We start from the raw sequence: 25,791 nt of genomic DNA, 5'->3' as shown, positions 1-25,791 counted from the left end.
TAGCAGTTTAAGACTTGGAGGAATACAGCTAGTCATCACCACACACCGCCAACTGTTAGGCTACTTTTTAATACAGCAATATTTATTCATATCATTATAATCATTCCACATATCTACAATAGTTTTACTGATCTTTAATTATAATCATTATTTTTAATTATTATTTAAGAACTACGTTCTCTTTTAAACCCAAATTCCTCTTTCTTGGTTTTCTCTCTCTCTTTTAGGTTCTCTCTTTGTTTAATTTTTCTATTAATATTTTTCTCATTCACATAATCTGCGACCTTTCTCTCTTGTCTTGTCTGTTTACTTTTGTTACGTACAAAGTTTCTATGTACGAATATTTTGTTCTTTTAAACATCTGTTTTTATATTATTTTGGTGTTCCAGGTCTTTCTCCTTATTCTCTCCATTGTTTCATATCGATGCACTAATTGTTATATTGAACTGTAGTCTAAAGTGAAACTTTTCTTCACAAAATGTTTACACTACTGACACCACTAATATAACATTGGGTGTGTTCTACTGGGTTAATGAAACTATTGTGAATTACAGTACACGTAATAATAATGAATTAATTTATTTTTTCAATAACGTTTGCTGTATTCTAGATGTAGCAGCTGTCGCTGTAAATCACTGACCAACACTGAACTCAATGAATCATAAACTCAAGTATTCTTTCAATCTACACAGTATAGTAATGTTCTGAAAGTTACGTCTTCATTCATAAAAATAAGCTTACAAAAATAACAACGTGGGCCAGGTTTGGCCTATTATAAAGTAGTAGTACAACTGAATTAAGTCTTAGTTGTAGAATGAGAAAACAAAGATACTTCAGGTGAAAGTGTTTCAAGTTAAAGTCGGATGATAAATGAATAAATTATAGAAAAGTAAAGATAAAGATGGGTAATGTAAATGGCTTATAGTGATAGGTAAAATGTAATACATAACAAAACAAGCAAATTTACAATGAATAAAAGAAACGCTAATTAATACCTAGAGGTACTTTGAATACCTGTGTATTAAATACGCTCGATACATTCACGACTGTATGTGTATATGATATCAACACATGCACCTTTGTAAACAACAAAATTACAAAAAACACTCTAACCGCCAGGTGTCGCAGTCATATATTATAAAAAATATAGTGAAGAAACTACACCAAATAATAACCAGTAAAGATGATGTTGTTGGTCGTTACTGTTCTGTTGTTATTGGTGGTGACGTGGTTCAGGTAGGTGGTTTTACAGACAACTAGATAGAAACTGTTTTGTTAACAAAACCAAACTAAGGTGATGACACAATAGGAAAACATTAACCTAATTAGTGATTAAGTAGAAATTACTACCTGGTGAGATGAATGAAATAGATGGATCTATCGAGAATCAGAGGTTTCCTGGTTTATGTAGGTATTACATTGATTTTACAACAAATGTAAAAACGTATTTAGAATGTGAAACTTGAAGGGTTTTAATTATGAAACTAATACAGAAGTGAGATTTAAATATATTGATTTTTAATTTTCTAATTACATCTAGAAATATTAAAACACAATTTGAATGTTTCACTTGAAAGGCTCTACTTTAGCACATTTAAACATCACATAATTATTTTATCCTTAAAGTTTTTATTGTGATTCCAGTTAATACGAATGTTTTAATTTTTTACACCAGTTATTTGTTCCTTACGCCCCTCAAATAAATAATCCAAGAAAAACATCGTAATAACTTAAAAGTAAGACATAAACATATTTGTTACTCTTAATTTTGGTTTTATTTAAAGAGAACACTGTTGATGTGAGAACGTGAGGAAGTACACTAGTTTTATGAGGTTATCTTCGTACCCGAGGGTTTATTTTACTTTGTATGAATAAGAACTGTTTCCAACATTACCCATTAGTGTGCGTTTTGAAACAAATACAGCTGACTAAAACTGGTTTACTTGAAAGCTTTAACTTCTATAACATTATAATTAAAATTTCTATGACGTCACCAATTTTGAACAAGAAAATTTGTCACAAGTCATGTATACAGTGAGACCTCAATCATTTCCACTTTGTTGTGACTGCAGTTAATATTAAAGTCATAATTTGTTTACCCTAGTTATCTAACTATTCGTTGGCAAAAGAGTAGCCCAAGACTTGGCGGTGGGTGGTGAGGACTAGCTGCCTTCCCTCTATTCTTACACTGCTTTACGGGAAATTCAAAACCCAAAAAAACATATCGCGCTAAATAAAAAATTCTAGAAAGGCCTCTGCTTGTAATTTAGCATTTCAATGGATTATTTCAAACAATATACGAATATTTGCAACATGACATAGGATGGATAAATTGAGGACCTTCCATTTCATGATTGCAAATATGGCGACGTTTATTGTTCTTTCAAGCAAAAAGATACTGTAAGGTAGATGTACTGGCGAATTATTCAGTAGTTAGAAACCATTGTAGCTGATTAATTTAGTCTGAGTAAGTAAAGTAATTGGTTTTCGTAATTACTCTTTGGGACCAACCAAGAATATTATTTATTTGATATTTTAACTCAGCACTTTTTTATGTTGCCATGTTAGTTTAAAAGTAGAATATAGGCACATTGAATTGTAAGTTTCCATACATTTAACTTGTTTTAATTCGACTTATCTGGTTGAGAATCATCACGTTATGTTTGTAATAACAGCTGGATGTGTGCAAGTATTTGTTATTAAACTAGTAAGAGTGACGTAACAGTTTTGTCTTGTTCTACCACAGGTGGCGACAGAAGAAGTTGTCTTTCTTTCAAGACCTTGGCATTCCAGGACCAAAACCAAACCTTTTCTTTGGAAACTTGAGAGAATTTCAAACCAAGGTTTCGAAACAATATACTTAAATTCTAATATTTGAAACAAAATTCGAGAAAATCTATTATTCTAAATTTAAATGAAGTTTCTTAGAAGTTCAAAAAAGTTTAAAAAATCAACGAATTGGGAGTTTTGAGCTATCACATGAACATGTTTGGTTTCAGTTTTGTTTAAATATGAAATACAACAATTAAACCATTTTTACGACTTATAATGTTTCCTCTCAAGGTCTAAGTTTACAGAATAAGGATATTGGGATTTCAACATTTTTAAATCAAGTAAAATATTGTAAAAATGTAAAATGTGGGCTACGAAAAATAAGATATAATAATAATTCTTTCGATAGAAACATTACAAATAAATAGTTTAAACACGAAACGTGTGTAAAAGATCTGTTTACAATTAAACAAAAACAAGGACTTGTTTTAATAGACTCTACTTTGTAGAGTAAATTGTACTTGTACTACAGGATTAATAATTGTCAGTTTGTTGGCTCAAGCTTAATGATTCTCAGAAGTGTATTGGAAAGACAATTAGCTTTATCATAATTGTTTTCGATTACAGCGTTTGTTAAATTTTTACTTTATCTTCAACATACATAATTAATGTATATATTTTTCTCTCTATTAAAGGGTGCTATTAAATGTCATGAAGAATGGATAAAAAAGTATGGGAAGATTTGTGGGTAAGTTGTTTTACAGCTTTCAGAAAATGACCAAATTGTTAACGTGAATTTTTATTTATTTAAATGAGCGCCATCTATAGAACAGACGTTGAAACTTTTCTCTAACTTCATTCTGTTAAAGCGAGACTACATCAAGTACAAATATTATAGACAGGTTTACATTTATCTCTACAATAAAGACTATTGGTTCTTTCTGGGAAGTAACACGTATGAAACTGGACATGATATTATATATATTTGTTCTAGTCTGTTGTTTTACAAACATAAATAAAATATTAAGAACAACATAAATGTGTTTAATATGAGGCTATATCCAACAAATTGAAAGAAAAGGTAAAAAATATCTTATTTGTGTTACTAACAAACTAATCATATGTAACATAGCATTATCCGAGATAGATAAAGATAATATATAATATACTAATACACATTTCTATCAGATATTTGCTTGACCTTTGACCAATAGAGATCATGTCTTATGTAAATATCTTTATCAAACATCCTTACACAATGTTAAAAGACCCCAAACAAATTAGAAAAGGTCCTGTTTCACATATCTTCTTGAACATCTGTTACTAAACACTGCATAATTTATTTCCTAGATACTACTTCGGACGATTACCTATGATTATCGTAGCGGATTTGGACCTTTTGAGACAAATTCAAATCAGGGATTTCCAAAAGTTTACAAGTAGACCGGTAAGAAAGCGCCACCTATAAACTAATTTGAAAATCACAAGTTTATTTTACAAACAATGTTACACTTGTAACATTTTAAACAACAAGGGTGTTGAAAAATGACAGTCTATTATAAGGATAAAAATGTGTCAATAATTAAACCATAACACTAAAATAACTGACAATTTCCTTTCCATAACTAGTTCAGAATATTCTTAGAGAAATTAATCAGTTACTTTTTGATTAAGAATAAATATACAAAAATAAATATCTGTCCTTTCGACGTCACGGACATCGAAGCCAAACTCTAGTATTCTAAGTCTGCAGAAATACTTCTGTACTGTTGGGACACACACATGTTGCAAAGTCTAGTCTTGAATATTTTTCGCATTTTCCTACAGGTGTTATGCGTGAAAGTTTGATAAAAATCTAATATTATATGAAACATTATGCACCTGTCTGTCTGTCTTTCGGTAACGCAATGATGTCTTAGCAATATATTACGTACTTTAAGTAGTTTGGCTTCCTGTCAATTATAAGCAAATAGTCTACTATTGATTGAAAATTAAAGACATACTGGAGTAAAATATACAAAGAAATTGAATTTTTTGACAATTTGAAAAGATTTTTGTTTTGTTTTGTTTTTAATTTCGCGCATAGCTTCTCGACGGCTATCTTCGCTAGCCGGTCCTAATTTAGCAGTGTAAGACTAGAAAGAAGGCGGCTAGTCATCACCACACACCACCAACTCTTGGGCTACTTTTTTACTAACGAATAGTGGGGGTAACCGTAACATTATAACGTTCGAACCCGCGACCCTCTGTTACGAGTAGCACGCCTTAATACGCTTGACCATGCCGGGCCAATTTGAAAATATATCTTTGTTGAATTGTCAATTTACGACTGAAAGGACGTAAATATATTTTAGCAGACATTTTATGTAATGTATTGAAAGTTTATAAAAAGGTCTATCGTTAAGTCGTAGAACATTATTTATTGATGGTATTAAGTGTGGTGAAGTTTAGCCCTGATTCAACTAAACCAAAAGTGTACATAAGTTACAGTATTGATTTACCTCGTTATCAAATATAATTTGTTTTAACAAAGGCTTAACTAGAGTTAGGACTAAAACAAGTGAAATTGTGGATTTAAGTGTCTACTAAAATAATTCTTTTGTATTACTAAAGAAATGCGAATTAAAAGACTTACTGTTGTACTTTATTAATTTGGCCTCAGATGTAGTGAGGATCTCTGCTAGCATTTTTTTTTATTAAAACCAACAATAAACACACAGAAGAATGGAAGACACGAACCTATCCAAAATAGTTATTGCAGTCGTACATCTTACACGATCAGTGAATCACTTAGAAAAATGTCTACCAAACATCCATAAACATCATTAATTTTTGTTTCTCAATATGCCCCTATACTACTTTACGTCTGAGTGTTCAACGGTAGAAATGAGGGCTTATAATGCTGAAAATAAGGTTTTGGTACTCGTATTTGGTAGAACGCAGACAGCCCATTCTACAGTTCGCGCTTACAAGACACAAACCAAGACATTTATGAAACACTTTTCGACGAAACGTTGTTATTGAGTTAACAGTAAGTGGTGAATTAATGTTCTTTAACCTGTTGACTGTCAAGTATTTCAGCTGCTACAATACAACTCTAATGCTTCTTCATTTTGTAACTTTCTTCGTGACGCCTTTTTGGATAGAAAGTGAAACAATTTGTAAGTAGGTCAAATGCATGTATGGTGTTGACATCTAGCGTTGAAGTTAGGTATTTTGAGAACGAATTAACTCGTCCGTGGCACTGTGTTACCGATCGGCTTGGACGAGTTATCTCGTCTACGGCACTGAAGAGGTTAAAACAAATAGACTGTAGTAGGAATACTGTTATTAGAACAGGTTAAATCAGGGGTTTATGTGTATTTTCCCAGGTGAATCTGGTAATCTTACTGACTTAAAGCACTAAAACTGGAGTTAGATTCCCGGCGGAGGACAGAGAGCAGATAACCTGTCGAGAATCTTTATCCTAAAAACAAGAATTTTAATATTATAATTACTGATTATTAGTATAGTGAAATAAACAATAAGAATAATGATTTTAATGATACCAACGCCTTAAACAGTTTATTCATAAGACTGCTTATAATATTCTTTACTTTACTGTTTATTAGGTGAACTTTCAGACGGCCCGGCATGGTCAGGTGGGTTAAGGCGTTTGATTTGTCATCTGAGGGTCGCGGTTTTGAATCCCTCAACGCAACAAACTTGCTCGCTTTTTCACCGGTGGGGGCGTTATAATGTGACAGTCAATTCCACTATTCGTTTGTAAAAGAGTAGCCCGAGAGTTGGTGGTAGGTGGTGATGACTAGCTACCTTCTAGTCTTACACTGCTAAATTAGAGACGGCTTTGTGCAATAAACCAAGCTTCTCGACTATTTGTTACTTTCTTCTTTAAAATATTACAAATGTTGTCTTTGTGTAGTTTTCAGTAACTTTCATTTCAATCTTCATCTTTACTTTAGACGTGTTTTACTTAACTAAGCTGTTCTTATAATAGTTGTATTATTATAGTTACATTCTTATTATAGTTGTATAATTATAGTTGTATTCTTATGATAATTGTATTATTGTAGTTGTATTCTTATGATAGTTGTATTATTATGGTTATATTCTTATTATAGTTGTATTTCTATGATAGCTGTATTATTATAGTTGTGTTCTTATGATAGTTTTATTATTCTAGTTGTATTCTTATGATAGTTGTATTATTATAGTTGTATTCTTATGATAGTTGTATTATTATGATAATTTTATTATTATAGTTGTATTCTTATGATAGCTGTGTTATTATAGTTGTGTTCTTATGATAGTTTTATTATTCTAGTTGTATACTTATGATAGTTGTATCTCATCAACTGTTTAAACGTATAAAATCACGCTTATCTCCACAGATGTTAATCCCTGGATGTATTCAGCCAATTAAAGAATTTCAAGCACAATTTGTTTACAAACGTGGAAAACACTGGAAGGAAGTTCGTAGTCTCATCACTCCAACCTTCAGTTCCAGTAAGATGAAACAGGTAAGTATTATATTTAGTCTACAACTTAAACATTGTTTTAACACGATCTTGAAACAGTAACTATCGTCAGACACTTCTTACATACATCTATATTATCATCTTTTACACGTTTAAACAATACTGTAGAGATTACAGTGTGATAATACAATTTTAATTATAAATATAATTTTGATGGGAATAGCCTTAACAATATTAAGGAATAAATAGATTTATTTTTCTGGTTCATTTGTCCTTTAACTAATCCAACCTAAGTGTTGCTGCTCTAGAGGCAGGACAAAAGAAGAAAAAAATTATAGGTTGTATCTACAGAAATATTGAATATAAAATATTATAATATTATCGTAGACGTCACTGGTTAAAGAACATATAGTTATGTTTAGTTTCGGGATCCGTGACATAGATAGCACCATAAACTGATGAAACAAGAATATAAAACAGAGGATAGCTACTAAGATGACAAGTCGATAGAAATGGTGTCATTCGAGGTTAGGTCAAAATTTCTGACCTTGTTTTCTTGTAAAAAAAATAGCATAAGAGATGTAGAGGGCGTTCAGTTGAAGTCTTTATGATTGTTTAAAAAATGATAATTTTAATTTTTTTTCGTATTTAATGGTGAGAATGGTAAGATTACAGGACACGGATATACATTTGGTAAGATAGAAGTTATTTAACATAGCTTTATTTTTGTAACAAGATGGTTGGTCTTCGAACGGATTGCCTTCAAATGTGTTAGAAGCAATTACTTTAAGGGAGGTTGAGGGAAAGTTTGATTACTATTTGAATTATAGGTGATGACATCGAGTTTGTCAGTGTTTAGTTTAATTTAATAGGTAGGACAATCTAGATGGACCAGATGGTTCTTTGCTGCCTTTGATGCAATGTTACATAATTTAGGTTTAACGTTGATTAGTTTTACTTGAAATAAAATCAGGTTTGTAATTTTACAGATAATTTTACGTTAATATAGATATGTATAATTTTGTAATTATTATATTTATAAATAATTAATATAGTAAGGGTAATTCTATACATTTAATTTTAGAATTCTTGTAATTAATTATACAGTCTGCAATAAACTAATTTGGGTTTCAGATGACACCAATCTTGCAGAAATGTCTTGAGGTCCTAATGGAAAAAATTGCCCAAAAATCCCAAACAGAGGAAGACTTCGATATATACGAGATGTACCAAGAATTAACCGTTGATGTCATTGGTCAAACGGTTTTTGGAATCCAGACGAATGTCCAGCATAATCCAAACAATCCCTTTCTAACCAACTCCAGAGCTGTTGCCAACACTCAGACTTCCGGGTTCTTAATATTTTTATTACGTATGTTTGAGTTAGGTTTAATTTCGTTCAAAAGGTGAATTTTGGTTCTTTGTTTCCACCAGTCGTTTATTTTTCCAGTTTGTTTTCCAAAGTTAAATATATCCAATAAACAAGAGCCTGCTGTATTACAAACACATTTTCAAACAAAGATTAGAAACTGCAGAGTGTGTGACATCAATGTCTAATATACAATCAGCATAATAACTGAAAAATAGACTATCGAAAATAAAAGTATCGAATCCTCACATTTGCGGCAATTATTATTACACCTATACAGTACTAGTAATAAGAATACACCACACATATATATCGAATAACGATCTTAATTTAATTAATGTACTAATTAATTTCATTTTATCTTTATTCTTGTAAGATATCACAAAATATTTAACATTCCGTTAAGAATTTCTTAGCAAGCAATAACATGTGTTTGACTCTGTACGTGTTTCATAACTTCTATTGAGAGTTAACATAATTCATCCTTACTCTCAGTCTCTTCATAAGACAATATGAAATATCCATTGTTAAAAAATTAATAAAAGTATAGTTAATGTAACTGAATAATTCATAAATTACTTCGTAATCTCTAAATTTGATCTGAACCAAATTTTAATAAAACCTCAGATTTTACAATTGTAAAGTACACAATTCAAATACTGAAGATCCCATAATTCTTATTACGTTGGTCATTTTGTACGGAACAGGATACACAAGAGATGGGATTTTAAGAGGGAATGAGGATCTTGTAAGAATGAAACTTCGTTTTAAAAATGTATATCAGAACGCCTGGAATGGGTGTTATCACCTTCATTGTCAAGCAGAGAACAACGTTTCGACCTTCCGAGGTCATCTTCAGGTTAACCTAGGAAGGTTGAAACGTTGTCCTCTCCTTATCAATAATAATGTTAATACCCATACCAGCCGTTCTGAGATACATTTTATTTCAAATGGGTTTCTCGTCATAAAGAAAAAAACTCCGTTTTAACGCTTCTTGTGATTTACATAATGTCAAATTTTCAAGTTCTGAACAAAATTAAATTACTTCTGAGCGGAGCATAAGTTGAATGTTTTAATCTTTGTATGTAAATAATTGTTCATTTAGAAGTTTCAATGGAGATTTACTAAAAAACGACCTTGATTTTAGTGTGTTTTCCTGAGCTATATAGCATCCTTTATCCATTGCGAACACTGGTGGATTTCATATGGCATCAGATATTCTCAACTCCAGGAAGATCCTTAATCGAAGGAGTTACGAAAGTAATAGAGGAAAGACGACAAAATCCAGCTGTAAGAACGTTTCTGTCTTTCATCATATAGATAATAACTGTTACTTTTACTAAATATTCGGGAAGAGACAATTCCAAGTCAATTAGTCATAAACAACTCTAACTCTGAAGTGGTTTTTGAACTAATTTCATTTAAAGAACAGAGTTTATTATCATCATCAGATATCAATATCTACTGCATGTGATAAAACTGGACTTTTACTAAGTAGATCTGAGAACTGATACAATAATTTCGTGATGACAATAAATCCACTTGAAGTGAAAGTGTATCACAAGACGGCTGGTATGGGTGTTAAAACGTTTATTAAAATAAAGTAAAGAACAGCGTTTCCACCTTCTTAGGTCATCTTTAGGTTAACAAAGAGAGTTTTCAACTGACCGTTGCCGGGCACATGTGTTAGGAAGGAAAGTGTGAATGGTTGCATAATTGTAGGGGGCGCTACAGTATATGTTGGGTTATTAATTAGTATAGGTAGAAAGGTGTTCCTTTATATTGGTTTAATTTTGGTTTTGGCTCAACATGGCCAAGTGGGTTAAGGCGTTAAATTCGTAATCTGAGGGTCGCGGGTTCGAATCCCCGTCGCACCAAACATGCTCCCCCTTTTAGCAGTGGGGGCGTTATAATGTGACGGTCAATACCACTATTCGTTGGTAAAAGACTAGCCCATCACTAGGCGGGGGTTGGTGATGATTAGCTGCCTTCCTTCTTGTCTTACACTGCTAAATTAGGGACCGCTAGCACAAACAGCGCTGGTGTAGCTTTGCCCGAAATTTAAAAAAAAAAATTGTTTGAGTTATTTAGTACAGCTTCTTTGGTTTAGTTTATATTTCTTTCTTTACTTAGTGCGTGAGTGTTCTCTATGGTTATGTTTATTTGATTTGTAGTGTTCAAAAACGTGTGAAGGTATTATTATTGTGTTCTTCATACTGGTTTCCATTTTCCTGCTTGTTTCTCCAATATTGAAGTCGTGACAGTTGTTGCATTTTTTATAAATAATGTTTGTGTTCTATTTGTCAATGTAGTTTTACATGGTATGTACTTTATTTTTGTACCTGGTTTTGAATACATTGGGTGTTTAGTGGAATGTTGTGTTTTGTTATAAGTTTTTTTCTAAATGTTGGTTATTTTTCGCTGATGTCGGGAACATATGATATGCAACAGTATAAGGTTTTGTATCTTGTTGTATATTGGGATTTATTGTTTGTTTGTTGTTGGTCTAGGTGTGTGAGTATAATTTCTTTAACAGTTTTTTTTAGGAAATTTGTTGATGTTGATGAAGTGTTGTTTTATTTTGTTTATTTCATCGTTAATTTTATCATGTGAACACAGTTTTCTGGCTGTGTTTATTTGGTTTCTTCATATGTTCAGTTTTTCTTTTGTTTCATGGACGTTTATTGAGTAGACCTGAAAGTTATACAATAATTTTAAGCCTGAACGACGTGTTATGTTTATATCAGTTAAGTGTCATGTTAAGAAATCCGTAAGGTTTGATTTACTTATCTGAAATTATTCTGTTCTATATTGAAAATATGAAATGTTTTTTTATCAGTATCGAACCTCTAATGTTGTATGATTCGATCCGCAGCCTAACACACTAGACACGAGGTCATACTTGGTTTAAGTGTAGGACAAGTTAATATAACACTATGTAACAAAATTGTTACTTTTTCCTGTTCCTGGGCAGAAAGTGCTATTTCCTAATTGCTTATGCCTGAAGTAAACGGAAAAGACCTATTTTTCTCTTCAAACTTTGCTTTTGTGACCTGGGTAATGAAATTTTTAAATGTACCCATTTTCCAGAACATTCCAGGCAGATTCAGTGCTGAGTTGGTGATAGAGAATTTTCAAGAACTTTCTAGAATGTTATAGAACTTACAAGAATTTTCAAGAATGAAAGTATGCAAGTCACAAATCAAAGGAAACGTCACCGATATTTTCAAACATCTTCATTCGTCAAAATGAACTCTGCTTTTGCCACAATGTATCCGGTTTGTTTGAGGCAATTGGAATCAGAACAAATGGCAACTCTTCATTGACAGCCCATCCTGAAGCTTTAAAGCTGTGCTGCTTAACCACGGGAATAAGTATCCGTTTCTATCCCTGGCTCATTCGGTGTACCTCAAAGATGAATACAACAGTGTCAAGATCTTGCTAGAAGCCTTGAAGTATGATGACTATGGCTGGGAGGTTATCGGAGACATCAAAATGGTGGTATTCTTGATGGGTCTCCAAGGAGGCTTTAAAAGTTTTACTGTTATCTTTGCCTTTGGGACAGCAGGGACACCGCAGCGCATTACAACAGAAAGCACTGGCCACAACGGACCAAGTTCTCTGTGAGGAGGCACAATGTCAAGTGTGAGCCACGAGTGTCCCTCCAGAAGGTGTTGTTTCCACCATTGCACATAAAATTGGGTCTCATGAAACAATTTGTCACAGCTCTTGATAAGGAGTCTGCAGCCTTCAAGAACCTTCGTGACTTTTTCCCTAAGCTGTCTGAGGCAAAGGTCAAAGCTGGTGTCTTCGTTGGACCACAAATAAAGATCCTGGAGTGCACAGAATTCCTCAAGAAGCTCAGTAGGAAGGAAAAAACTTGGGGCAGGTTTGTCGCAGTGGTTCGGAGCTTCTTGAGCAATCACAAGGCAGAAAATTATGTGGAACTGCTTGAGGCTCTGGTGAGAACTACGGCAGAATTGGCTGCAGAATATCCCTGAAAGCCTAAATACTCAGAGGAGCAAGGCAAGCGTTCAACCATGATATACTAGACTTTGGACGCCGCTACCAAGGATCGGATAACGAAAACATGATGGGAGGCTATATTTGGAGGCTGATACTTGAAAGTGATTTACATTACAATCGTAAATCTCGAGAAACTACTCACTTCTAAACATATTTGTATAACTTTAGCATAAATACATGTATATCTTGATTCATATGTTGTTTTATTCAGACCTTAAGTAAATGAAAATGTGCAAATTTGCCTGTTTTTTACATAGAAAATTGGTTAATATCAAAATTTCATTACCCAGGTCACAAAAGCAAAGTTTGAAGCGAATAATGGCCATTTTCTGTACTTTTACAACAAAAGCAATTAAGAAATAATACATACTATCTGGGAACAAAATTTGTGATACATTCAGAAAATCAGTTGTCAACAACTCTAAAAACTGCATGAATAACAAACGGATTCAATAAAATACTGGTATTGGACATTTACGTGTTTCTTTCTGATGACAAATGTAAAACTGGATCTATCAAAAATATATTCGATAACAAAATAATGTCTGATGTTTAATTAATTTCATTTAATTAATTGATAAATAAAAATGTATTCAATAAAATATTACTGTTTAAATATGTATTTTAATGGTGTTGTTTTGAATTAAGCACAAAGCTACGCAATGGGCTATCTGTGCTCTGCCCACTAAGAAACTCGGTTATTAGCGTTGTTAGTCCGAAGACATACCGCAGAGCCACTGGGGGGTTATTTTAATGACAAATGTAAGTTGCACTCGTAATGAAAAACGAACTATAGCACCTTGATACAATAATTAGGAAGTTATTGTTAGATATTTTCGAAACTTGGAATTATTCACTATGTCAAAATGAATACAACTAAGATAAACACATATTTTATGTTTCATAACTTAGTAATTCTCCTACAAATAACATTCGTATTTTACTGCAAAATCGTTTTATTGGTTAATCACCATGTTATGTATATATAAATGTTTTCTCTTTTTTTAGCTTCAAAGATCTGATCTTCTGCAGATGATGTTGGATGCTCGAATGGCTAAAGAAGACATTGAAAATGTCACTGCTAAACACTTGACAGCTGGTGTAGACGAGCCAACAAAAGATGTTTCTAATGATGAGAAAGGTGAACATAAAAATAACACATTTCAAAGATTAAAAACAAACTACATTCTTAAATTACCTACAATAATGACGAAGACACGAGTGTCTGTGAAACAGTTTTCACTCAAAACTACATTTAATGTTATAGTCTAGTAACGTCAGTTTATCGGATTGTTACATCGATGTAAAATTACATGTGAATTTCAGGTTGTTGACTGAATATATATATATATATGAATTTAACGTATATTTAATTATATAAAAGTGCAATTAGGAACCTGGTAACAGTTTTGTAGGTCAGAGGTTTACTTCACCCTCGTTTTACGAGAAATTGGTCAAGCATAATATCTACTGTTTCATAAGATAATTATTATTCTACAGAACATCACTTGGAACTGTGACGTTGTAATTTGATTCTGATACCCTTCTGTTCTCTACCTTTTAACAAACTGTAGATATTTACAAAACATTTGAAACTTCGATTTATTTGTAAATATCATATGTTTACATCTTTACTTATTCCACTGATCGTGAACCAAAACTCTCTTGATTTTTTTTTTGTTTACTTTGTCTCGGAAGTGGTTATTCAGCAACTAAAAGTCCATCCAGACCAGGTCATGTTACTATATTTTACCTGTATTTCGTTGTATACACGTTTGTCCATTTATTTGATTAGACAAGAAGAAACAGATGAAGTTTAGTACAGATGTGGAAATTAAAGCAAATTGTATCACTTTCTTATTGGCTGGGTAAGTCTCTTGCTCACCTATTATGGTAAGTACAACATTTATGTAAATTTACTGTACTTACACTATATAGTATGTGTATGGTTAACTGTATTATAAAAGAAGCAAGTGACGTGTTTTTTTAGCACTGTATGTAAAAAATATCTTTCAAATATTCATATTTGTCTAATGATGACATATCCCAGTCAACAACACTGGTAAACTTGAGTAACAATGAAAGTCTTTATAACATTCTGTAAAATTGACGGAATGAAGTTCATACACCAACTGTGAAAGTAGTAGCAAGCAAAGGGAGCTTCATTGTGGAGTGTTTTCGTTTTGGTTTCTTTTGAATTTCGCGCAAAGCTACATGAGCGCCATCTGCGCTCGCCGTCCCTAATTTAGAAGTGTAAGACTCGAGGGATGGCAGCTAGTCATCATCACCCATCGCCAACGCTTGGGCTACTCTTTTACCAACGAATAGTGAGATTAACTGTCACTATATAACGCTCCTGCGGCTGAAAGGACTAGCATGTTTTGTGTTACGGGGATTCGAAGTCGCGACCTTGTGATTACGAGTCAAGTGCCATAACCACCAGTCCATGCCGGACCATGTTGTGGAGTGATGACTGTTACTATGATAACTACTTCCTTGTACTCTCATCGGATTGGCTGTTGAAACCAGTTTGTTCGTTTGTTTTACTTTTGTTTTCTATGTGCGGAAGGATGAGGAATTGTAGTGATATTTAAGTCTTAACAAAATTCTCCGTTTGTATCTGTTCAATAAGGTTATATGTGCTTCTGTGTTTTCTCATAGCAAAGCTACATCGAACTATCTGCTGAGCCCAACGAGAAGAATCGAACCTTTAATTTTAGCGTTGTAAATCCGTAGGCTTACCGCTGTACTGGCAGTGAGCATGAGGTTACGATTCTGTAAAATTATTATTATTTGAATATTCAAAATGTTTATGCCGCGTTTCTACTTATTACACATAAATAATAGATACAAAATATGTTTCTCAGTTTTCTTTAATTCAACAGCTATGAAACAACAAGTACAGCTCTCGCTTTCACAACCCATATACTGGTCAACCGACAAGATGTCCAGGAAAAGATTCGTGAAGAACTAAACGATGTCATAGGACAAGATGTAAGACCTGAATTTTATTTGTATCTAACATATAAAGTAGAATTCTGGACTAAAATCTTCAATAATTTCAGTTTTAAAACCTTTTCAATAGATTGTTATTCTCAAGTGTTTGAAAAAGTTTGTAGCCAATTTATTGTAAATACATTTTTAACGTGATTTCCAACCGATATATTATTTATTTCATTTCTTTCTTAATACTTTTTTTTAGGGTGTCTTAGATTACAACACAGTGAACAAACTGCAATATTTAGACCAAGTTTTCTCAGAATCTCTGCGACTGTATCCGCCAATTATCACGTGAGTTTGTTCTTCATTCAGTTCAATATGGCGCCCTTTACCAAAACCAACATCTTTGTAAAATACCACACAAAACATTCGCTTCCAAACATGTGAAGCTGTGTTTATAAATAATCTAAGTTATTTTGTACTGAAACTGGTGTACTCATTTTAATTCACGTAAATAACTTACTACAAAAATATGCTAGTTTTTTTTATATTCATGTCAGTACTTTAGTACAAAAAAGGATACTTAAGATACAATGTTTAAAAAATATTGTCTCATATAATTTTTAGTGAAATTAACGTTTTCTCAAAGATGAGGCAAAAATTACGGACAAAATATTTTACCAATTTCCAAAATTTTCAGAAGTGAATTAAAGATGTCATAATTATTTATCGATACCTTTACCAGTGAAAACATGTGAGGATTTCCTCGATTCAATTTGAAAGAGATGCTATTCTATTGGATAGTGATAATTATCTTCCACTACCTCCTGACGATGCTAAACGAGCAATGAGACAAGGAAAACAAGTCTTTTTATTTTTTATAGGTTTATCAACAGAGTTTCTGACGAGGATTACCAGCTAGGTGATTTTAAAATCCCCAAAGACACTACCATACAGGTCCCTGTTTGGTATTTCCATCACGATCCAGAGATCTGGTCTGAGCCATACGAGTTTAAACCTGAGAGGTAAACACTAAATAGCTAATACATACTTATAACTTTGTGTTACTTTTACAGATTTATTAATATTTTTCTGCGAAAACATTTCTTTATTTTGGAGAAAGAATTATGAACATGTATAATTTGAAACTCAATTGTCATAATGTCATGATATACAGGTTTCTCCCTGAAAATAAGAAGGATATCCACCCTATGGCCTATCAAGCGTTTGGATCTGGACCGCGAAACTGTGTTGGTATGAGAATGGGGCAACTACATGCCAAACTAGCTTTGGCTAGAATCTTACGCGGCTACAAAGTAGTTCCTTCTGAGAAAACGGAAATTGTAAGTTTCTCATTTTAGAATATAGAGAGGTGAAAACAAAACAAGTTTATTCACAAACATAGTTATATGAAAATTATAATTTTGTTACAAATAATGCAATAAGTACATAAAGATAAATCACAAAGTAAATACTAAAATAAGTATAAAAATAAAATATTACTTCTGATCAAATTTAAACTGTGTAGCAGAGATTTTTTACTTATTTCTTGTGTTTCAGGGACAAATACAATATAAGATCAAGTTTCTAACCATTGGTCCAGTACATGGCATTCATGTGAAAGTCGTTCCTGTTTAGTGATGGCCTCTAGTGGAAAGAACTATTCATATAAAATAAGAGTTCTTTAATTACCTTCGTAAATATATCAGCTGAATCATTAATATTATTTACTCTATTTTGTGGACTTTAGTTTTGAATCAAAATGTGTTACTCAGTTTCTGTATTGATGGGTGGAGGTGTATTTATATAATTAAAATAAAGTGATTGATGTTACGTACGGTTCTTGTTATAATTAATCTTTGTGGATTTGTAATACACTGGAAACATAAGTTTGTAAAAGTTTGTAATGCGATTATTTACTATTTCTTATTGATGCGTATGAAAGGTTGATTTTAAAAGTTTCAGAAAGGATTCAGTGAATAAGTTGGTTTTTTTTACACAATTTTTTTTCTGTGGATGTTGAAGGTTCATTAAGATTGTGAAGAATTATACATTTATGTAAATTCTTTACAAAACTAGCAGGAAATGTCGTTTATAAATAACAGTTAAAGTGTAGAAGTTTTCCTTTTTGTTTGTTAATGATTAATAATGATATCTGTTTAAACTCTAGGTGACATTCTCTTTAGTGAATATTTTTTTCTGTTTTACAAGAATCGTGAAAGGTTTCCTTACTCTGTTACTACAGTGAAATATCTGTAAAATAAAGATGTCAGTATACGGTCAGCACTGTGGTTAAAGAATTCTAAGCCTATATTTAGAGAATCTCTATATGCTAAATATTTACTTCTGAATTAAAATATATATCTACTACTTCAGTAAATTATAAATATGGAGATTAGAGTGTTGACTGCAGCTAGATGCTTCAGTCACAATTACTCCAAACAACCTGGACTACCGGCTGACACTCCAGATAGGAAGATACGACGGCCTAATGCCTCCAAACGAACCTGACTACCGGATGACCCCCATATAGAAAGATACGACAACCTGGAATCGACAGCGCTGTCCTTTTCCTCACCTTAAAGCTATGTTGATGAGATCTGTTTCTATTACATTTTAGCTGCTTTTGATTTTAAATTTTAAAAGTACCTAGCACTAGTCTATTTGAAGTTTGAACAAAGCGTTGATATCTTTCAAAAGAGATTACATCAAAAGCAGACCATTTCTTACAAAACAGATGGTCCTCCACTGGTACAGCGGTAAGTCTACGAATTTACAACGCTAAAATCAGGGGTTCGATTCCACTCGGTGGACTCAGCAGATAGTCCAATGTAGCTTTGCTATAAGACAAAATACACAAAACAGATGTGTGAATGTTTTAAATAAACAAAATGCTCAAAACAGCTGAAACAGACCAGAATAACAACTCGTACATCTTTGTAATATCATACGTTACCTTCACACACAACAATTCTGACAGTTTTTTTAGGAATAAGTTTAATATTACTAAGGAAATATTATCTCACAGGGGTGCTCGAAGACTAAACAATCCTACATTAACCTCGCACTTGGTAGAAATTAAGGATTTTGACTACATGATTATTGACAATTTGGGTTAAAAACATTGGTGAGTTTAACATGGAACCGGTCAGTACGAGTCTCGCAGGAGTGGCAGCTGCCAAAGCGAAGGCGCTATCTTCTCTGTTACTACCAAGGTATTTAATTTAAAAACTACTCCATGCATGTAGACAGTAACATGAACATGGAACAGTATGTAAACGATTTGGCAAAGACTATAGACCGTTGTTAATAACTAATTTTAGGCCTAAGACAGGTGGACTTGCAGATTTCGGTGTTTAGGATTATAATTATTTTGTATTATTCTAAAAGTTACGTATTTAAAGAAATACTGTGGCTATAAAGATGCTCATTTGACCACAAATGTTTTGTGGTTTCTGCTAGTAAATATTTAATAACCAAAACCAAATCTGAAACAAAGGTAAGCGATTAAAATAGTTAAGTGTTATTATAATTGTTTGTTTGTTTTTTAATTTCGCGCAAAGCTACTCGAGGGCTATCTGCGCTTGCCGTCCCTAATCTAACAGTATAAGACTAGAGAGAAAGCAGCTAGTCATCACCACCCACCGCCAACTCTTGAGCTACTCTTTTACCAACAAATAGTGGGATTGACGGTGACTTTATACAGCCATACGATCATGTTTAGTATGACGGGGATTCGAACCAGTGATCCTCAGATAAGGAGTCCAGCGCCTAGCCACCTGACTATACCATGCTCTAGATTGAATGTTTTCATTATTTAAAAAACAAATAATATTTTAAAAAACGTTACGTTTGTAACTGCAATTGATCTACTCAGTCATACAATTGGGAAATCCTTATTTACAAAAGGGCGGGATTTACGAGCTTATGACAGTTTAAAGAAAACGTAACATTTGAACAATTTTCAGGTAAAATGGGTTCTACTGAGTTTAAGAATTGGAGGACAAAATCACAAGATCGTAAAAAATGGGTGTAAAACTAATAACCAGAGCCAGAACCACCAAGAATAAGGCACATACATTCACACAGAGCTTCAAGTTCTTAGGTGCCTAAATTTGTAGATTTCTTACGATGGTGGAAGGACAGAGAGACGTAGGTGAAAAACACAGGCAGCCTTTGAAAATACACGTTTAATTGTTGTTCACAAAAATAGTAAACTATTAATCGAATGAATATACTGGTTATAAATTATATATTTTAATATGAAAAATGTTCATTTTCAGTACTATAAAGGTTGCAAATTGAATTATGTATCACAGTTGTACATAAAATGTTCATATTACGTATTTTAACACTTCATTATGGGTTACATGGATATTGAAATTATGAAATAAATCAAAACGGTAATGCATGAATAATATAGTTTTGTACATTTATGTAATTGAAATGAAACATTTTTCGTTAACAGACTGGGACACGTAAGCATATAGGTCATACTATGAAGACATTCTGTAGATTTTGTGGTGATACTTTTGTGGGGACACTTGTAAGAATGAAAACTTTACGTTAAGACTTTGAGTGATATCTATAATGCCAAAGTTTGAAATTTTGAACAAAATGAACTATTTATGAACGAAAATACAGTTAACGAGAACTTAAATTTAATTATCTAGTATTTGAATGTTGACAATGCTTAATTTAAATTTATACAGAGATTTACTGATAAATGGCCTTGATTTTTAGTGTGCTTACCTGAGCTTTACAATATCCTTTATCCAATTCGGAAACTGGTGGATGTCATATGGCATCAGATATTCTCAACTCCAGGAAGATCCTTAATCCAAGGAGTTACAAAAGTGATAGAGAGTAGACAAAGGAATCCTGCGGTAAAACATTTTCTGTTTCTCATCATATCTGTAATAACTATTACTTTTACTAAAGCCCTTCGCTAGTACAGCGCTATGTCTTCGGATTTACAATACTAAAATCAAGGGTTCAATTCCCTCGGTGGTTCACCAGACAGCCCGATGTGGCTTTGCTCTGATAAAACACACACACACTTTTACTGACTTTTCGGAAAGAAACAATTTCAAATTATCACGTGAAATAGCCATAAAGGATTATAAATCAGAAGTGGTGTTTCAAGTAATTTCTTTCAAAGAACGGTATTTCTCATCAGAAATCATTCTGCTCTGCGTGTGTTGAAACTGGACTTTATAAAGAAGATCTGTCAATTTATGTAATAATGTTTACTCGCCAAGCACAAGGTCATATGGCCCGGCATGCCAAGCGTGTTAAGGCATGCGATTCGTAATCTGAGGGTCGCGGGTTCTCATCCCGATCACGCCACAAATGCTCGCATTTTCAGCCGTAGGGGCGTTATCATGTGTGGTCGATCCCACTATTCGTTGGTAGAGTAGCCCAAGAGTTGGTGGTGGGTGGTGATGACTAGCTGCCTTCCCTATAGCCTTACACTGCTAAATTAGGGACGGCTAGCACAGATAGCCCTCCAGTAGCTTTGTGCGAAATTCCAAAACAAACAAAAGAAGGTCATATTTGGTCAAAATATATTTGAATGCCTTTTAATCTAAAGTATTCTTGAGAATATCAGTTATCAAACAACGCTGAAAAATGGATGAATAACAAAATGATTCGATAAAATACTATTGGTGGACATTTACGTGTTTCTATTTAAAGATAAATGTAAAATAGGATGAAAACAAATATATTTGATGAAATACTACTTTTTGATACATAAGTATTTTTAGTTAGTTAACAGATAAATGTAAGTTATACTCTTATTGAAAACTAGAGTATATATTAATTAGGAAGGTATTTTTAGATATTTTCAAAACTTAGAATTATTCACTATGTTAACACGAATATAACTGAGATGAACACATATTTTATGTTTCATAACTTAGTTATTCTCCTACAAATAACATTCGTATTTTACTGCAAAATCGTTTTATTGGTTAATCACCATGTTATGTATATATAAATATTTTCTCTTTTTTTAGCTTCAAAGATCTGATCTTCTGCAGATGATGTTGGATGCTAGAATGGCTGAAGAAGACATTGAAAATGTCACTGTTAAACACCTGACATCTGGTGAAGACGAGCCAACAAATGATGTTTCTAATGATGAGAAAGGTGAACATAAAAATAACACATCTCAAAGATTAAAAACAAACTACATTCTTAGAGTATCTACAATAATGACCAAGACACGAGTGTCTGTGAAACAGTTTTCATTCATCAACTAAATTTAATATTATAGTCTAGTAACGTCAGTTTATCGAATTGTTACATCGATGTCAAGTTACATGTGAATTTCAAATTGTTGACTGAATAAATATATGAATTTAACGTATATTTAAATATCTATAATTGCAATTAGGAACCTGGTAACAGTTTTTAGATTTATTCGACCCTCGTTGTACGAGAAATTGGTCAAGCATAATATTTACTGTTTCATGTGATAATTATTATTCTATCGAACATCACTTGGAACTGTGACGTTGTAATTTGATTCTGATACCCTTCTGCTCTCTACCTTTTAACAAACTGTTGTACATATTTACTTAACATTTGAAACTTCTATTTATTTGTGAGGTAAACATGTTCACATTTTTACTTATTCCACTCATCGTGAACCAGTATTCTTTCAAATTTTGTTTTGATTACTTTGTCTTAGCAACGGTTATCCAATAGCTACAAGTCTATCAAAACCAGGTCATGTTAAACTGTATTTTACTGTTCTCAACGAAGCAGATACCTATATTTTAATCAAGGTAACTGATCTGATGTGCAAAAAAGATACAGAACTGGTCAAATCTTTATTTGGTTACGTTGTATTCACGTTTGTGTATTTATTTGACCAGAAACTTCGAAGGAAGGGAAGAAACAGATGAAAATTATTACAGATAAGGAAATTAAAACAAATTGTATCACTTTCTTATTAGCTGGATAAATCTCTTGTCCACGTGCTGTAAGAAGTACAGTATTTATGTAAAATTACTGTACTTACACTATATAGTATATGTGTGGTTAACTGTATTATAAAAGAAGCAGTTGAAGTGATGTATTTTGTCTCTGTATGTGAACAATTTCTTTCAACTATTCATGTATTGAATATTTGTTTAATGATGGCAAACCACAGTTAACAATATTAACATTCTGACGCGATGAAATTCACAGATAAACTGTGAAAATAAGTATTAATTAAAGGGAACTTTATTATGGATTGATTTCTGTTACTCAAGTGTCTTAGTTATTTCATTGTGCTCTCATATGATTGTCTGTTGGAAAGTGAAAACCAGTTTGTTTGGTTTCCTACTTTCTGTTTGTATGTGTGGAAGGATGAGGAAACATATTGATATTTAAGTTTTAACAAAATTATCTGTTTTTATGTCTTCTTTAAGGTTATGATGCTACAGTGACTACATGTCATATATTTATACGATACTTTTGTTTGATGATATAAGAATATAAGATGTATCACAAAGTAAACAGTAAAATAAGTAAAAAGTAATAATTATTTCCGATCAGATTTAAACTGTGTAGCACAGAAATTTTTTACTTATTTTTTTCGTAATTACGATCAATCCAACTATTCGTTGGTACAAGAGTAGCCCAAGAGTTGGCAATTATACCTTTGTATGTCTTCTTTAAGTTTATGATTCTACGGTGACTACATGTCATATTTATACGATCCTTTTGTTTGATTAATAACTGTATGAAATTAAACTCATTCAATTTACATACTAGTGTTTACCAGTCTTCTGTTGGTATTTTTCATATTGTATAAAACGTACACAAACTGTACTTACTCGTTTCGAGAACATTTTTGTAGTAAATAAAATTATTACATTAAATGTTTTATTAAAACATAGAAAGATGTCATAAAGGTATTAGATATTATTATTGTTGAAATATTCAAAATGTTCATGCTGCTTTTCTACTTATTACATAATTATCATAGATACAGAAACAGTATGTCAGTCTTGTTTATTTGAACAGTTATGAAACAACAAGTTCAGCCCTCGGTTTCACAACCCATATACTGGTCAACCGACAAGATGTCCAGTATCTGTATCTAAAATATAAACTAGAATTCTAAACTAAAATCTTCAATCATTTCTGTTTTAAAACCTTTTCAATAGATTGTTACTCTCAGTTGTTTGAGACAGTTTATACTAAATTTATCGTGAATATATTTTAATAGATTTCTAATCAAAACATTAAATATTTATTTTCATTCTTAATATTGTATTTTAGGGTGTCTTAAATTACACCACAGTAAACAAACTTCGATATTTAAACCAAGTTTTCTCGGAATATCTGCGATTGTATCCTCCAGTTGTAGGGTACGTTTGTTCTTCTTTCAATTGAAAATGGCGCCCTTTACCAAAACCAATATCTTAGGTGTAAATTATAATCAATAGTCAACACCAAAACGTTCGAGCTATATTCATAAATAATCTAATTTATTTTGTACAAAACTGGTGTATTAATGTTAATTCAAATGAATCACTTACTACAAAAATATGCTAGTTTTGTATACTCAAGTCAGAACTGTCCTATAAATAAAGATACTTAAGACACGAATTTAAAAAACGTCCCACTTTATTCTCATTAAATTAACAGACAAAACATTCCAACAATTTGTGAAACCTTTACAACTGAATTAATGATGTCAGGATTATTTATCGACACCTATATCAGTGAAAATATGTGAGGATTTTCTCAGATCCTTTTGAAGAAATGCTATTCTATTGAATAGTGGTAGTAATCTTCCACTACTCCTAACGATGCTAAACGAGTAATGAGACAAGAAATACATGTATGTTTATTTGTTTAGATTTGTTAACAGAGTTTCTGACGAGGACTACCAGCTAGGTGATTTAAAAATCCCCAAATAAACTGTCATACAGGTCCCTATTTGGCACCTCCATCACGATCCAGAGATCTGGTCTGAGCCATACGAGTTTAAGCATGAGAGGTAAACACTAAATACGTAATACATACCTATAACTTTGTGTTATTTTTACAGGTTTATTGATATTTTTCTTCGAAAATATTTACTTTTAGTTGGAGAGAGAACTAGGAATTTTCTGATTTGAAACTTAGTTGTTATAATGTCATGATATACAGGTTTCTTCCTGAAAATAAGAAGGATATTCACCCCATGGCCTATCAAGCGTTTCGATCTGGACCAAGAAACTGTATTGGCATGAGAATGGGGCAGCTGCAAGCAAAACTAGCCTTGTGCAGAATCTTACGCGCTTACATGCTAGTTCCTTCTGAGAAGACAGAAATTGTAAGTTTCAAGTTTTGAATATTATGGAGTAAGAAACACAAGTTTGTTTACACTCACAGTTATCTCAAAATTATAATTTTCTTTCAGATGATAAGATAAGAATATAAGATAGATCACAAAGTAAACAGTAAAATAAGTAAAAAGTAATAATTATTTCCGATCACATTTGAACTGTGTGAAATAGAATTGTTTTACTTATTTCTTAGTAACTGAAGTCTTTTCTTCTCTTTCAGGGAGATATCCAGGATAATGTTAAGTTCGTTACAGTTGTGCCAGGACGTGGCATTCACCTGAAAGTCGTTCCTGTCTAGTAGTGTCCTCTAGTGGAATGAAATATTCATATAATTAATAGTTCTTTAATTAATTCAGAAAATGTATCAGTTTAAATTTAACACATTAACATTATTAAATCTATTTTTCTTGATTATAGTTTTGACTGAAGGTGTGCTTGTTAGTTTCTGTGTTATTAAACAAAGGTGTAATTATAGAACTATAATAAACTGAAGGGTCTTGACAAACTGCTCTTGTTATCCCTTAATCCTCGTAGATCTATAGTACACTAGAAACATGGATTTGAAAAGTCAACATTGTAATGTGATTATTTACTCTTTTGTAGTGCTGCTTATGAAAAACGGGTAGATTTTAAATATTTCAGAAAGGTATTCAGTGAATAAGTTGGTTTGTTTACACAATTTTTCTAAGGATGTTGAAGGTTCATTAAGATCACAAGGTATTATACATTTATGTAAATACTCTGCAAAAATAGCAGAGAATTGTGATTGGAAAGAACAATTAAAGTTGCGATTGGTTTGTGGATGTTTAACAATGACATCCGTTTAAACTCTATGTAGCATTTTCTATAGCAAATATTTTTCTGTTTTACG

The 25,791-nt window shown here is 32.3% G+C and overlaps 2 protein-coding genes across 2 annotated transcripts; both read left to right on the top strand.

Moving 5' to 3' along the window:
* Positions 1 to 1,156: 1,156 nt before the first annotated feature.
* Positions 1,157 to 17,317, top strand: LOC143247545 (cytochrome P450 3A11-like). The gene is made up of 14 exons (XM_076495817.1): positions 1,157 to 1,236; positions 2,747 to 2,843; positions 3,468 to 3,520; positions 4,123 to 4,219; positions 7,164 to 7,292; positions 8,385 to 8,622; positions 9,767 to 9,909; positions 13,654 to 13,786; positions 14,441 to 14,513; positions 15,531 to 15,639; positions 15,848 to 15,936; positions 16,470 to 16,610; positions 16,763 to 16,928; positions 17,146 to 17,317. Exons 1-14 carry the CDS (start codon positions 1,184 to 1,186, stop codon positions 17,221 to 17,223), a joined length of 1,599 nt encoding a protein of 532 aa, XP_076351932.1. The 5' UTR covers positions 1,157 to 1,183; the 3' UTR covers positions 17,224 to 17,317.
* Positions 17,318 to 19,716: 2,399 nt separating this feature from the next.
* On the top strand, positions 19,717 to 25,218 carry LOC143245921 (cytochrome P450 3A21-like). The gene is made up of 6 exons (XM_076492174.1): positions 19,717 to 19,741; positions 20,329 to 20,471; positions 21,606 to 21,791; positions 23,866 to 23,954; positions 24,742 to 24,907; positions 25,141 to 25,218. Exons 1-6 carry the CDS (start codon positions 19,717 to 19,719, stop codon positions 25,216 to 25,218), a joined length of 687 nt encoding a protein of 228 aa, XP_076348289.1.
* The last annotated feature ends 573 nt before the right edge of the window (positions 25,219 to 25,791 follow it).

The sequence above is a fragment of the Tachypleus tridentatus genome, chromosome 3 (genome assembly GCF_004210375.1).
Source record: "Tachypleus tridentatus isolate NWPU-2018 chromosome 3, ASM421037v1, whole genome shotgun sequence".
Taxonomy (NCBI): Eukaryota; Metazoa; Arthropoda; class Merostomata; order Xiphosura; family Limulidae; genus Tachypleus; species Tachypleus tridentatus.
Note: the sequence above shows the minus strand (reverse complement) of the source record. Positions and strands in the feature narration are given on the sequence as shown.

Coding starts and splice junctions, on each gene's coding strand:
- LOC143247545 (XM_076495817.1), top strand. CDS start 1,184: ATGATGTTGTTGGTCGTTACTGTTCTGTTGTTATTGGTGGTGACGTGG. Junction 8,623..9,766: donor GTTCTTAATATTTTTATTAC/GTATGTTTGAGT, acceptor CCTTGATTTTAG/TGTGTTTTCCTGAGCTATAT. Junction 15,640..15,847: donor ACGATGTCATAGGACAAGAT/GTAAGACCTGAA, acceptor ACTTTTTTTTAG/GGTGTCTTAGATTACAACAC.
- LOC143245921 (XM_076492174.1), top strand. CDS start 19,717: ATGGTGGAAGGACAGAGAGACGTAG. Junction 20,472..21,605: donor GTAGACAAAGGAATCCTGCG/GTAAAACATTTT, acceptor CTCTTTTTTTAG/CTTCAAAGATCTGATCTTCT. Junction 24,908..25,140: donor CTTCTGAGAAGACAGAAATT/GTAAGTTTCAAG, acceptor CTTCTCTTTCAG/GGAGATATCCAGGATAATGT.